At 47.9% G+C, this 15,131-nt stretch overlaps 2 protein-coding genes across 2 annotated transcripts in view; one reads left to right on the top strand and one right to left on the bottom strand.

The window, feature by feature from the left end:
• The window catches only part of INTS6 (integrator complex subunit 6), a 111,525-nt gene extending 110,415 nt beyond the window's left edge, over positions 1-1,110 (top strand). Inside the window, exons 21-22 of the transcript XR_003791687.1 lie at positions 90-292; positions 913-1,110. The gene's annotated coding sequence lies outside the window, so the exon portion shown is untranslated. The remainder of the gene's footprint in view (positions 1-89; positions 293-912) is intronic.
• The window catches only part of SERPINE3 (serpin family E member 3), a 30,562-nt gene extending 20,717 nt beyond the window's left edge, over positions 1-9,845 (bottom strand). Inside the window, 4 exon segments of the mRNA XM_029209875.1 lie at positions 222-420; positions 2,360-2,563; positions 4,371-4,604; positions 9,590-9,845. Coding sequence (XP_029065708.1) covers positions 222-420; positions 2,360-2,563; positions 4,371-4,604; positions 9,590-9,845 — 893 coding nt within the window.
• Between the last annotated feature and the right edge of the window lie 5,286 nt (positions 9,846-15,131).

Raw genomic sequence — 15,131 nt, 5'->3', positions numbered from 1 at the left:
CCTTCAGATCAGAATTATATCTGTATTTGCTCAATTGCATAAGCGATCTTGCCTCTTTGGTTTTGAAAATGATGTTTGTATACTCTTAGGATGTGACAAGATTTAGGGCACATTCCTCCAAGGTACCTGTACAGACCCTCGAGTCAGGCCACCTGGGTTCCAGGTCTGGCTGACTGAAGCAGGCTGCAGAGCCCCCCGTCACGACAACGCAGCTGGCTCACCTGGGCAGGAGCACGTCCATCCTGGCTCTCTTCAGGCTGGAGGTCCAGATGTGGAGGATGCTGGCTGTGAGGTGAGGCTCAATGTGGCTCAGTGGCGTGTCTCTGTCTCTCGGCAGCAACAGGAGGAGACTGGCCACATTTCCCAGGTATGGCAGCTCGAGCACCCCTACCTGATGGCCCGCGGGGTCCTGGAACTGGCCTGGGGATTCAGCGGATGGGGGGTTAGTTCTGTCCCAGGAGTCCAGGGAACCTAACAGTGCCAGACCCTGGGAAGGGCCAGCTCACAGAAGTGGAAACAATGCATTTTATTAACAAACACGGTGTCCACCTCTGCCTCAGGGAGCAGTTTGAGGCCGAAGACTGTGGGTAGCTGTGGCCATCTTTTCTACTCCTAAGACCTAGAACATCTCTAAGATATTCTCATGGGGCTTGAACCCCAGGGCCGGCAGTGGCTGGGCAGGGTGGGGAGGATGGCACACGGGAGAGCCTGTCTTAAAGGGGCAGCCAGTCCAATCCTGGCTTGTTGTTGCCATGTCAGGACCCAGGCTCTTTGTGCCAGATTTTCCTATCTTTCAACAAAAGCTCTAAACCCAGATGTCACGGGAAATTTCTCAATTTCGAAAGCACTGCACAGGCCTAACGAAACAGAAGTCCGGGCCGGATTTGACCTGATGTAATTTGTACCCTGTAGGTCTCAGGATGGACAGCTGGGAGCTTGTGGGCAATGACACTGGCTGGCTGAGGACAAGTCCAGGCCATTGGGCAGAGCCTGATTTCAGAAGCTTGTGATGGGACGGTGGCAGCAGACCCAGATGGCCAGAGATCAGAAGACCCGGCGAGGGTTGCTGGTGAATGCAGACGCAGTGGCCAGACTCAGTGACAGGGCAAGATGGGCAAGTAACATGCAGCATCCAGCTGGGCTGGGGAGACCTGGCGGTCTGTGGCAGCCCCGGTCTCAGGTGGAGCTCCAGGCCTGATCCCTTCCCTGGGAGGACGGGGAGGTCTGGGCCTTAATGTCGAGGGACAGCTGAGTTGGCGGGTCACTAAGGCAAAATCTTAGGATCAGTGGGGAAAGACAGGGGCATGGTTCATACTCCTTATTGTATCTGTTCAATAAATATTTGCTCAGCCTCCATTATGTGCCAGCCACTGTACGCTGGGGAAAGCAAGAGCCTCTCAGAGCCTGCCTGCCAGCCACCGCCCAGCGGACGGATCAAGCCTGGGTCACAGCAGCGACGGGGAAATGTTAGGAGCAAGAACTACAATCGCTGTAAAGGTATATTTTACTTATTCAACAGACGTTCTTTCATTCCCGTCTTACTTGACCTCAATTAATAAGTACTGGCTGAATAAACTAATGAATAAATTCACTGAGAGCTCACAAGGGTCCTGTATGGAATCAAACCAGGATGATAGCAAGTTTTCTAAACACCGAAGTTCCTAAAACACTGATTCAAGTCTCACTGGCTTAATTAGTGAATAACAACATAATTAGTCCCACAAGCCGGAGGGAGCTGAGCCTGCAGACCAGGGTTTGGCGGGGTGCAGGGGAGAGGAGGTGTGTAGGGGGCAGGGCAGTGGGGGATGGGCAGCGGGGTCCCTCCCTCCCTGGCCTCGTTGGGGCCCCACTGGAGCACCCACAGTACTCACTAGTCTGCTGGGATGGGGGGCAGCCTGGCGTACCTCCACTGCGAGGGGGATGAGTGACAGTGGGCAGGGTAGGCAGGCAGAGAACCCTGGTATTTCAGGCCAGTGGCACTTTCGGGTGGACATGCTCTCGAGAACCTTCTAGACTGGACTCTCAACCTTCCATCCTTTCTCAGCACTGAACACTGAGGCCGGTGTTCATTTTACGGGAGTGACTGCCAGGGGAAGGGATTTGCCCAGACATTCTTGGTTTCACACTAAGTCCCCCCCTTTACTCAGCGCGGAAGGAAAGGCCAGGCATGAAATCTGGTTTCTCTTCCCCGTGTGCCCCCTCACTATCCTGATAGCCTCCGGCTCCCTGGTCTGTCCTTCCTCCGTGGGCCCCGCACAGCCGAGGGTATCGCAGTGATGCTCGGCCCCATCCTTTCAGAGCGAAGCCCTGGCCTCCCCCTCCTGCCCTCACGGCTCCCTCCCGGGCTCTCGCGGCCCACCGTAGTTGACCTCGGCCGTTTGGTACATCATGGGGACCTGGAGGACGACGTCCTTGGCACAGGTGAAAGGCAGGAGCTGAGTGTCCGAGAAGGAGAATCGGTGCCGCCAGGCACTCTGGAAGGACACGGTGCTCACCAGCACCAGCTGTGCGGACTCCACGCCGCCGCCGCCTTGCTCTCAGGTGGAGCCCCCGGGACGCTCACCTGCAAGCAGAGAGCGGAGCGCCGCTGTGACGCTGACGCTTGCGTGCACACCCTCCCGGGTGCTGAGGCATCCCCGAAATTGGGTTCGTAGCTTGCTTTTTAGTACTTAGTTGTGGAACTGTAGTGTTTGTAACGAGCTGTGGTTGGAGACCATGCTTTAATTTTTTTCCGAACAGCTTGGGATGCCCTGGCTTGTTCCAGCTGTGTTCCGGCTGGGACCGTTTCCCAGGAAGCGCGAGGCCTGCGCAGCTCAGACAGCCCCCTGGGAGGGACTGGGCGCTGTGATGGGAGACGCTGCACAGTGTCACCTCTACCCCCCACCCCCATGGCCCCAAATGCTGCTGGGCCTCATGCCTGGCAGAGCCTTTGTTTACACAACAACGTCCAGGGCATGGGCTTGAAATTCTGGAGCGGGCTGGCCACTCGTCAAGCGGCCACGTTGCTCCAGCTCATTATTCATTTACTAAACACACACTTTGCGCTAGGCTCTGTTTTCAGTGCTTAGCAAACGCTCCCCAACTCCCCCTGCCAGCTCTATTGTTATTCCCAGTTTTAAAGATGGGGCACCACGACTCAGATAGGCTGTCCAAGGTCTCATACTTGTGAGCTACAAAGTCACCATCCGCCCAGTTACCCAAGACAGAGACCTTGGATTTGAACCCAAGCAGCCTGGCCCCGGTCTCGGGGCACCAACTACCCGTCTTTCTTGGAGGACCATCCATTCCCCGGCGCCGCACCGACCCCTACCCGCGGGGTTGATAGCAGCAAACCGTGGCCTTGCGTCTCCCGGAAGCACAACAGCTGCAACAGGGAGTTAAACGTTTTTAAGTAAATTGAAAGACATTGTGAAACGTTGGAGAAAACTGAAAGAGAGGAAACCTCCTCATCAATAAAGATCTTAACGTCTGCATTTTAACTCTGCACTCCTGCCGGCAAACATATTGTTCTCAATTCGTAAAGTACGTATTCCCTGTTCTGTCTTTTAAACACTGGCTCTTCAACGTTCTCCCTATTTCTGTGTAACCTTTGTAATCATCAAGGATGCTGGAGCCAGACTGCCTGGGTTAGAATCCTGGCTCTGCGGGTGCAGGGCAGGAGGCACAATTCTCTGTGCCTCAGTTTCTCCGTTTGTAAAATGGGGACAATAATAGCACTTAGATCTTAGGATTACTGTGAGGGGGAACTGAGCTAATAGGCACGGAGCACTTAGAAGGGTGCTAGATAAATAAACTGAACACTCAGTAGATGTTAATGATGTTCATCATCTTTGATGGTAATTACAGCTGCATGATATGTAGGTGCTATAATTCACTGAATCATCCCTAATTGCTGGACAGGTAGGTTATTTATCAGTCTTTTTCTTTGATAATACTGGGCTAAACGTCTTATTACATACAAGTACTTCCTTAAGCTAAATTCCCAAGATACCACTTTTGGGGCTCCTACTGCCTCTCGCTCTGAAGGGAGTTAGCTGTCGATGAGAACAGAGCTCAGTGGGAACACACCTGGGGGGCATTGCATGGAACAAAGCCTGCAGGGCTCGGCTGGGGGTGGGAGGCTCTGAAGAGCGCCCTTCTGGGTGTGCCTGCGTTTGTGCCTGTGTCTCTGGGGGTGGGGGAGGGGCAGAATGGGACCAAAAGTGAGCCTTGCTTCACTCAAGGGTAGGGTCTTCCAACAGGAGAAGGTTCTGCTGCAGTTGAGGGCGGCCTGAGGACCCGTCGCCTGGCTTCTGATGAGTAACGGGGGGGGGACCTGTCTCTTCAGCCCTCCACCTTTAGCCTCATCAAGGTGGACGATTTTCCTTTACCTGTGGTCTGCCTGGGGGCCCATCCGTTGGCCAGGATGGTGGTGCCATTGGGCTCCCTGAGGTTGGCTGCCTCCAGGCTGCTGTTGGCCCACCGGGAGACCTGCTCCACGAAGCAGGGGGCGAGTGGCATCCCCGTTTGCACGTAGAGGGTGCAGGTCAGCTCCAGCTTGGCGCCAGGGCTGGCGCTGGGTAGCGCGGTATAAACAGCTCGAAGCCACTCTCTGACCCTTGGGTCTGCAAAAAAGATGTTGGGATCGATCAAAATGGTGAATGTAAGAGAGGAGTTAGCCCCAGCTCTGTTTGCACGTTGCAAGGGAATGGGACCCCAGAGGCTCCACTCTCATTTCCCACGGTTCATCCACCATAGACAGTCAAATGGGTAAAGTCATAGCTAAGTTGCTCAGGAATTAGCCTGGATCCACAGATTAAAAGTTGAGGGGGAAGAGGGCTTCCCTGTTGGCACAGTGGTTGAGAGTCCGCCTACCGATGCAGGGGACATGGGTTCGTGTCCCGGTCCGGGAAGATCCCACATGCCACGGAGCGGCTGGGCCCGTGAGCCATGGCCGCTGAGCCTGCGCGTCCGGAGCCTGTGCTCTGCAACGGGAGAGGCCACAGCAGTGAGAGGCCCGCGTACCACAAAAAAAAAAAATAAATAAATAAATAAGTTGAGGGGGAAGAAACTAGATTTGAAAGAAATCAGCCTGGGATTAAGTCAAATAGAAAAACACTACCAACCTCTCAGAGACTATGCTTCCTAAACACCTTGAGTCAGAAATGTAGCCCAGTGCTACATTCCCTCATCCCCCTGAGCCCCAGCAGACAGCCCGTTATTATTCATGTCCGCGAGAACCTGCAAGAATGTTGAGGAAATAATAGGCATTTGAGAGAGTCAATGGTTTCCACCTTCCTGGCGGCAGCTGGGCTTCTGGTTATTCACGGCTTACACAGCAGATTGCTTCCTTCTCTCCATAGTCAACAGTAGATTTCTTTTTCGTGCTGTTGTTCACAACTGCGGGTCTCTCCCCCCAGCCCTGGGCATCTGGAGCTGGAGCTAGGCCTCTTGCCTGCTGCTGAGTCATGACACAGTTGAGTATCCTCCTGAGACGTGCAGGCTGGGCTCTTCCAGCAGTCAGGACCCCTTCCCAGGCAGGCTGCCTCTGGAACACGGCCCTTCCCTTGTCCTCCTGGCCTCCTCTTCGTCTTAGGCATGGCCCAGTGGCTGCCCACAAATCTCCCCCGTGACACCCAGGCTTTGCACCCTATTCCTGCCCCACCCTGCCCCTACTGGCTCTCCCAGGGCGCCAGGTAGAGTGACTCTCTGTCTTGGCTTGGGGGTCCGTCCACACCACGTCCCATCCTTCATGTCACAGAGGCCAGGCCAAGAGGCAGCAGCAGACCCCCTACCCCTGACGTGCCGGCCAGAGTCCTTCTGGGGACACAGAATATATGCCGACCAGGGTCCCCAGCCACCAGGCTGCAGAACGGGGTTGTGGGCAGATTCTACTCCACAGAACTGTCACTACCAAAGCTGCTTCCTAGAGTCGACAACTGTGCTGCTCCTCAAGTGCTTGCTTTTTCTTTTAATGAGAAAAGCCATGAATGAAAAAAAATTCCCATCAGATTTTCCTCTACTGAGGAAGGTCATAAGTACTTATGGAATCATGTCCCTGTAGAATGTAGACTGTCTGCAGGGGAGAACGGAGACATTTCTGTGGTCCTCAGTGTCACGTGACCTCAGGGGATGGTCACAGAGCTCTCTGTCCTCTCACCCTCTCTGGCCCAGAGGACCAGCTGTCCTTCTAGCCAGGCACTTCCAATTAGCAGAGTCAAGACGCTTGAGAAATCTTGTCTCCACCTGAGCCTGCTTTGTCCCTACCATTAGCACATTGGAAGTGCTTTTCTAGATGCTGGCGGAATGAACAGACAGCGTCAGAATAAAAGATACTGAAGGTTGGCGGTGTTCACACTCTGTTAAACGCTCTACGTGCATGGTCATGGTTAACCCTTTCCACAACCCTGTGAATTAAGTGCAATTATGATCCCATGTATAGATGAGGGAGCCGGGGCTCAGGCAAATTAATAAACTTGCTCAGTGTAACCCGGCGTCACCCCCCGGCTCCCACCCTCTGGTGAAGGACAGGTGGGCTGGGAACAGTCTGCTCCTCTGCTCGGGAGAGCCTCACGAAGCCTCCTGTTTTGCTGCGTTTCCTAGGTCTTGTCTGTAATGTGGCAAAAGGGACTGAAGTGAGTGGTGACAAACGGCTCCCCCCTCCGCCCCAGCCCTTGAAACTGCTGCCTCAATTCCTGTCTCCTCCGCCTCCCCTCCTACAAAGCTGTCCTTCCTGCTGGAGGGGCTGGGTGGCTCTAACAGAACAGTGAGCGAGAAGGAGGGAAACCAGGGGGCTGCAGTAGATCAGGAATGTAGCGGGGAGGGTGGAGGGTCTGAAGGGAGGGTCCCTGGGATGGCGCAGAGTGGCAGGAAAGTGCTAGAAGAAATGGTATTTTCCTGAGTCCCGCTGCAGACCAGCCTTTTAACTCATTTGAGACACCAGCTTGGAAAGAGCCTTCCTTCTCAATACGTTAGCTGAACTGAACGTCTTGAATGTGACACTGAATCCAGGGGCGGGGGGAGGGGTTCTGGATTGTAAGATTAATTATATAAAATTCTCAGTTGGCAATTTGTGATGCTGATTAAAGAGGGTTAAGTTTCGGATGATGTGCAAAGGGTTTGGTTGAGCTGAGAGAGTGATGAAGATGAGTCTGGTGAAAAATCAAGAAGGTAAGGTGCTTAGATATGTTTCTGCAACTCTCAGTGGTTGACAGTGGGGCTAAAGAGTTGAGGAAAGAACATAGGACTGGAGTCAGAAAACCTGGAACTGGAATCCACTTGCCTGTGGGGTGAGCTGAGTCTTACCAAATCATTAACCTCTTGTCTCATTTGTAAAATGGGGACTTTAGGAGGCCTAGCGATTGCATATGTTTTCTCTAAGGACCAAATGACATAATGACTGTAAAAGTGAGTCCATATGCATCATCAAACAAGATTCTTTCCCAGGGGCCAGGCTACCTCCATCTCTGAGGCCTCTGTTCCCAGCATCATTCTTGTGATGAATAGAAAGCTGTAAAGCATTCTTTATTAATTTACCTGGAAAAGCAATGGGAATTCCTCGAACTTGGACCATTGGGAAATCGTGTGTTTCATGCGGTGAAAACAAAGGTATTTTGGGGGGATATCACTGGTGCCTGTTCTGAAACTCGTGCTGTGCTTTAGCACCAGCAGGTGGGGATCCTGGCAAAGCTGCTGGTGGTCACCTATTGGCTGGATGTCAGTGAGAAGACAGGGCCCATGGGTCCCACTGTGAACTTGGATGGATCTCTGTTGATCAGACGGGAACAGTGCCCCAAGCCCCTGGACTGCACCCACTTGTAAGAGAAAGGCTGGGCCAGGGCAGGGGTGGTGGGCAGTGGCAGGTTGTTTTTCAGTCAGCACGCAGCTGATTCTCTGAGCAATTTTGTGGCAAACAAAAATCCAGGGGTATTCTATTAACTAGAGCTCTGTAAGCAGCGCATTCCTGTTCGTAATAATTAACCATGGCTCCATAAGATAATGAAGCCATTTATGAGTAAGAAAAAAAAAGGTGGGATTATGTTCCACAGAGTCTGACCATTAAGCAATTCTGGAAGTTTGGTAATTCTTGAATGGGCTCTATGGAAACCCTGTTAATCATCATATTTGGTTAACCAGGTACCATGGTTGTCCCTGTAAACAAAGAATTGACTGTCATCGGTTCTCTTTCTCTGCAGGGTAACTGCACTTGCATTTCTCACTTTCCCCGTAACCCTGACTTCTGGGAGAATCTGTTTCAAGGCTGAAATGCCCGCCCCTCTTTCATATTCCTATTTATTCTTCATAAGCTAACTCAGGTGTCATGTTTTCTGGGGAGGCTTCCTGATCTGCCAGTGGAATACATCATTCCCTCCCCTGTACTAACTTATTTCAAATGACACTGCCTTGTGTTAAATGTGTTTCTATGCGCATCGTTCCTATGAGACTGAGCTTTTGTGTTCAGCGGTTTCCTTACATACCTGGCTGCTAAATTCCTGGCGTAATACCAGCCCACGCGCAGGAGCTCAAAAGTACTTGATGGATTGTGTTGCACTGAATCTAATGTGGCTGTCCAAGAGTGACTCCATGGATACGTGCATTTCCGTGATATACTTGCTGAGGAAAATTCAGCTTGATAATTTATGTTTGTCTTCACTTATCCCCAGAGAGAAAACACATTTGTCTGTTGGCCAGCAGGCCCACAAGAATTGTTTTGGCAGAGGACAGGGTACGGATGGAGGGGGACAGGACGCACAGCTGGTGCCTTGTGGCCTGATGTTTGGAGGGCTCACCTTTACTTGCCAACTCAAGATTCCAACTCAAAGGAAGCTCTTGCCATGACTGTCCTGGTATTAGTTCCTGTGCTTTCTAAAAAGTATTAATTTATACAATTGTAGCTCCCATCCTTTTTTACTGGCATCTTATTCCAAGAGAAGAAAAAGCTGTGTGCACGAGTGTCTGTGTTTGTATGGAGTTGGGAGGTTGGGACCAAGGCCAGGCTTTGCCAGGCCCTGAGTGTGGGCCAGGTGTGGCTGACCTGGCATTCATGAGGCTCTTGCCGCCACTGACAGAGCTGTTCTGAAGCCCATAATCATAGAATTATGTTGGTAGGTATGGCCCTGCCTTGAAGTCACAGATTTATGAAAGCAGGTTGGTCAACAGTGCGAGCTCTGAAGCCGGACAGCCTGGGTTTGAGTCCCAACTCTGCTGCTTCCTAGCTGTGTGACCTTGGGCAAGTTGTTTGTACTCTCTGTGCCTAACTAGGCTCATCTCTAAAATAGGTTTGATGAGATAATTACCTACCTCAATAGGGTTGTTGGGACAATGAATTAAATTATATTTGTAAAGTGCTTCAAACACATCCTGACACCTAGTAAGCACTATGAAAGGGCTTGTGAAATGCAACTGAGAAATTGCCACCAAACCTAGAGTAGAGGGAACCTTAAACATCATCTGGAGTAACGATGCAGAGTTTGAGTGCCTTCTGCTGTGCACTTGCCTGTGGGCAACCTTCTCTGCCTGCCCCCTGGGGACAGCCTAAACGGCAGGAGGGTAAGTGTGAGCAGGGCAGTGGGCGTGGGCAGCAGAGTAGGGGGAGCAGCGGCCCGCTTACCGTGGACGGTGTACCCCAGGGCCTGGACCAGCTGCCTCCGGGTGTTCCCCTGGGCTCCGAACTGCAGGAGCTCCAGAGGGATGAAAGCACCGGCGGGGGAGAGGACCAGGTTGGTTCGGTTGCCGTCCGTGGCCACGATCCGGTAGAGGCGAAGCGCGAGCTCCGTCCTCAGCAACGTCAGGTCCTCAGGGAGGTCGCTGGCTCCTCCAGGGGGACAGGCATGAAGGAGGAAGAGAGCAAGCAGGACAGACCTCATGGTTCCTGCAGTGGAGGGAAGAGATGCAAGTGAGGCAAGAGCCGGTCCATCCTGCAGAGAAGCAGGCATCGGGCGCTGGGACAGGCTGAGGGTGCTGATCACTTAGCTGGCTTGTTACCCGCCCCTGTCCGCTCGCACCGGATGCTTCAGTGTATCCTGTTGTGTCCGCATTAGAAATACTGAGAAACCAAACTGTGAGTCGGAAGGCCTGGATTTTAGGCCTGCTCTGTCACTTACTACATGTGTGACCTTGGGTAAAGCTCTGGTCAGACCAGAAGCAAACCATTATGTTGGAAAATAAATGTAAGAAGTACATCCTACTCCGTTTTCTTGGTACTTAGCTAGCTTATAGGTGGGCCGTGTCTATCATTAATAATAATAGTAACAACAAAAATATACTATGTTAAAAAGGATTTAGTATATTTTCTCAGTTAATCATTGCAACAATCTTACAAGGTAGCTGTTATTATATTGTAAATATAGAGATGATGAGGTTTAGAGAGCTCAGTGGCTCATTTAAGAAAACATGAGGATAGAAAGAGGCCCATGACTCCAGTCCTGGTCTCCTATGGGTGGTACATGAAATATTGGGAATATAAATGCACATTAAAATATCGAGCCATGAGCTAATTGTACCTAGGATATCAGAATTCTTGTGATGTGAATTATTCTCGTAAAAAAGAACACTTTCACAGAGAGTAGAATGATACAAATATAACTCCTACTACAGAAATATACCCCTTCGAGGAAGAGAGTGCATTAGTTGGAAATTAATGCAAAGGAAAGAAGGTAAAGCAAAAAGTGTTTTCAGTGACTGTGCTACACAGACAGCCTGCAGCAATTTCTGCTAAGTTGTCTGACTTTGGTGTCAGACAGGATTGGTGTGAGGGAGGCCCAGTCCAAAGTCACTTGAGGATGAGAAATTTGCATGTAAAGCCACTGGACTCAAAGGTGTTTATTTCAGATAAAGGCCCCACATGGAAGAGTATCCTCTTTTTCTCAACTCTTCCATCCTGTAGGCAAGCACAAAGGCAGTCCCTGGATGACTTGGCATCTCAAGGGGAGGGACGTGCATGGACATGGGGGTCTTTCTGTGTGTGTGTTTGGAGGTCATTGTGAAATGACCAGTTCCCAGGACTCCTGAAGCTCCTATAACCTCCTGAAGGGACAGAGCAACCAGACCTTCATGCCCCTGGGCTCCCCATGACCACATCCCAGCCGCGGTTCACCGCAGATGAGCTGTTTACTCACGGACTCTTGTATGGGACTGTCAGAGTTTCCTTGCTTGTTTCTGTTCTCGTGGGTCTCCAGCGTTAACGTGCTCCCCTTTTAAAAAAGTGGAGCAGAATCTGCTTTGAATCACAAGACAGCATAGGGAGGAAGCTGGTAATTGCCGTCTCTGTCGGCGATGTCTCTACCACTCGGTCCAAATTCCTGGAGCCTGAGGTCCTGCAGAGAGCCAGGGGAAGGAGCACAGCCCGGCCAGCCAAGCCCAGATCGGAAACAGAGCAGGCCCTGGGGAGGGAGCCAGCCATACCCGTCAAGCCTTCTTAGGCTTGTGACCTGGTTGTACCAGCAAGGAACCCCTCATCTAGCCCTTTGTCACTTTGAGGAATTTCACTGATAACTCTGCCATTAGGGCTTTTGCTGGGTACCAGGTACCTAATGCTTCTCCCCTCCTCCTGTGAAGAAAACAATAAATCAGTCATTGGGCATGACTTGAAACTTTTAGCAAATGGCATTCTGCAAAAAAGAAAGAAAGAAAAAAAACCAATGCAAGATATAGCACAATCAGTTTGGAACAGGGTGACTTGCCTTATTTATTATTAATAAAAGTGAATGCACTTATTTATATGTAATATAATAAATATTATAAGTACTATTAACAATCTTGTTCTTTTCAGATACAACAGTTAATAAATCTGATGACTCAGTTTGAGAAAGAGACCATGTTGTCAATACACAAATGCACATTTTGGGAAAGAATAAGCAGATTCTATCCAAAGTCTGTCCTTGTGACCTATTCAGAATCTCATACATTTCAATTAAGGTCTTAGGCATTGTGTTAAGTACAAAATACACGGTAGGTTATATGTTGTTAATGATTAAAGAAAAGAAGAAGATTTGGAAGATTTAGTAATTTTCTCTCAGGCACCTGTTAGAGTTAATATTTGAAAAAGAATGAGGCTGTTTTTTATCTGACGACTACTCACACCCTTGTCATCAGTGGGTAAAATTCACTTTAAAGTAAACTGTTGACACTCAAGCCCGGAATCGTTTATATGTCTTAGGATATTTACACCTCTAGAACTGTTTCACATGAAATTTCCCCAAACCTTTAATGTAGATATAGTGCATTCTTGCATGCTTTGAACTCTAAGTTGTAGTATGATGGGGGAATAAATATGTATAACTTATTCTACAGCATCCAGAGCTGGCATCCCATCCATCCATCCATCCATCCATCCAATAGCTCTTACCTGCCTACTAGGTTCCAAGGCACTGTGCCAGGTCTGGTGGATGTAGCAGTGAACCAGCAACCTGGGCTCAGCTCTCAGGGGACCTGCAGTCTTTTCCGTGAGTGCAGACTTTTGATGTTGATACTGACGGTTTTAAGAAAAAGAACCAACCATGAGGAGGACCATGGTAACTTGCAAGGGCTGTCTCCCAACGCTGTGAGTTCCCCGTGGTTGCAATTATTTGAGCAGAAGCTGATTCACTCTTTGCCAGTGGTGGAGTTGGGGAGATGCTTATGAAAAGGTTTCCCAAATTAAAAAAAGTCTAGCTGTGTGACTTCTGCTAGCATTCCTTCCTACCTGACACTAAGAATGTATCATTCTAAATTGCTTTTACATTCTCAAGAAAAAAATACTAGGGAAGTTAACATACAAAAAATATTTCCTGTGTAGGTTAAACATTTCAAAGTGTGAATGAAATGAAAGATGGGCAGCAATTTTTTGTGTGTGTGCTCAGCTGTGAACCTGGGTAAGTCTCTTTGTTCTCTGACCATTTAAGCAGCGGTTATCATGCTTGTTTCTGCCTTGCTGGGATATCGGTTACACTGCTCAGGGAGCCTCCATTCCTGAAGATACTTATCATAATTATAACAACAAAACTAGTGAACATTATTGGGTGCTTACTGTGTTCCAAGTACTCTGTTATATCCTTTCAATTCATAATTGCAATGAATCCTCACAAGAGTCCTATGCGGAATGTATTATTATCGCCATTTTGGAGAGGATGAAACAGGTTCAGAGAGCTCAAGGTACTTGCCCAAGTTCCCACAGTTAGTTAGAGGCCAAGCTGGGTTTGAACGTAGGGCCGCCTTGATGCCAAGGCTCATGTTCTTTGCCACAGTTCTGGTGGTGTCTTTCAGGAGCCACGGGGCTCTTAAAATCCCTCATGGCTGTGGGATTCCAAGACATTTGGTGGAGAGCCCAGACTCTCCTGGCTCATAATGTGTGTCCACTCTGCCCACATTCACCAGGGATGCTATGGTGAATCTCCTGTAGACAGGCAGCTATGAGGTGCAGCACCTTTTTAACTATAGTTTTTAATTTTTCACAACCTGATTTTTTATAGGCATAAACTATAAGGCAAATCACTTTCAAACCCATCTACACTCCATCAGCATCCCACATTCCTGCCAATACTTGGTACTTCCCAGCTCTCTTATTTTTCCAGTGTAATAGGTGCAAAATTGTATCTCATTGAGTTAATTTGCATTTAGGTGATCACCAATGATTTTAAGCATGCCGTCGTATGCTTATTTTTGTGTTTCCTTTTCTGAAATTACCTATTCATATCCTTTACCATTTTTCTATATTGTAGTTGGGTTTTCTTCTTATTTTTGCAGTCCATATCTAGTATAAATCCCTTGTCAATTTTGGATATTACAAATATCTTCTCCTTTTCTGTCCATTATCTATTAACTATCTTCATGATGTCTTTTGTTAGAAAGAAATCCTTAATTTTGATGTATTCAAATCATCCTTTCCTATTGATTTGTAGGCCCCTTCTCTCATCTATTAAACCTCTGAGCTCTCTAGTCTATTCCATTGGTCCATTTATCTCTATCCAACTGTTTTCATTACTACGACTTTGAAATGTATCTTATTATGTAATAGGGCAAGTTCCTCTTCCTTACCATTCCTTTTCAATGCTGATTCAGCTTCCTATAGACTTTTATTACTCCAACTCAATATTAAAGTAAGTTTATTAAATACTTCAAAAAATCCAGCTAAAATTTGATTATGATGGCACTGAATCTACAGATTATTCTGGAACGAATTAATGTCTTAATAATATTAAATCACCCCATCCAAGACTATAAAATGTCTTTCCATTTATTAAAATCATCTTTTTTCCATTTAAATTAATTTTATTGTATATTGGAGTTTAGTTGATTTACAATGTTGTGTTAGTTTCAAATGTATAGAAAAGTGATTTTGTTATACATATACATATATCCATTCTTTCTCAGATTTTTTTCTCATATAGGTTATTAGAGAATATTGAATAGATTTCCCTGTGCTATACAGTAGGTCCTTGTTGATTATCTATTTTATATACAGTAGTGTGTATTTGTTAATCCCAATCTCTTAATTTATCCCTTGCCCCTGCTTTCCCCTTCAATAACCATAAGTTTGTTTTCTATGTCTGTGAGTCTGTTTCTGTTTTGCAAATAAGTTCATTGGTATTATTTTTTTAGATTCCACATATGTGATACCTGTCTTTCTCTGTCTGACCTATTTCACTTAGTATGATAATCTCTAGGTCCGTCCATGTTGCTGCAAATGGCATTATTTCATTCTTTTTTATGGCTGAGTAGTATTCCATTGTATATATGTACCACAGCTTCTTTATCCCTTCCTCTGTTGATGGACATTTAGGTTGCTCCCATGTCTTGGCTATTGTACATAGTGCTGCAACAAACATTGGGGTGCATGTATCTTTTTGAATTATGGTTTTTCTCCAGATACATGCCCAGGAGTGGGATTGCTGGATCATACGGTAGCTCTCTTTTTAGTTTTTTAAGGAACCTCCATACTGTTCTCCATAGTGGTTGTACCAATTTACATTTCCACAAACAGTGCAAGAGGGTTCCCTATTAAAATCATCTTCTGTAATAGACTACTTTAATAAAATGTTAAAGTTTTAAAAATAGAGATCTTGTATGCATTCTTGATTAAATTCCCATGTTTTATACTTTATTGCCATTTAAAAAAATTAATAGATTTTTAAAGGCAGGTTTAGGAAAAAAAAAAAAGGCAGGTTTAGGTTTCC

This window comes from Monodon monoceros, unplaced genomic scaffold (genome assembly GCF_005190385.1).
Source record: "Monodon monoceros isolate NGI ecotype Baffin Bay Population unplaced genomic scaffold, NGI_Narwhal_1 Super_Scaffold_8, whole genome shotgun sequence".
Classification (NCBI taxonomy): Eukaryota; Metazoa; Chordata; class Mammalia; order Artiodactyla; family Monodontidae; genus Monodon; species Monodon monoceros.
This window is presented reverse-complemented; position numbering and strand designations above follow the sequence as displayed.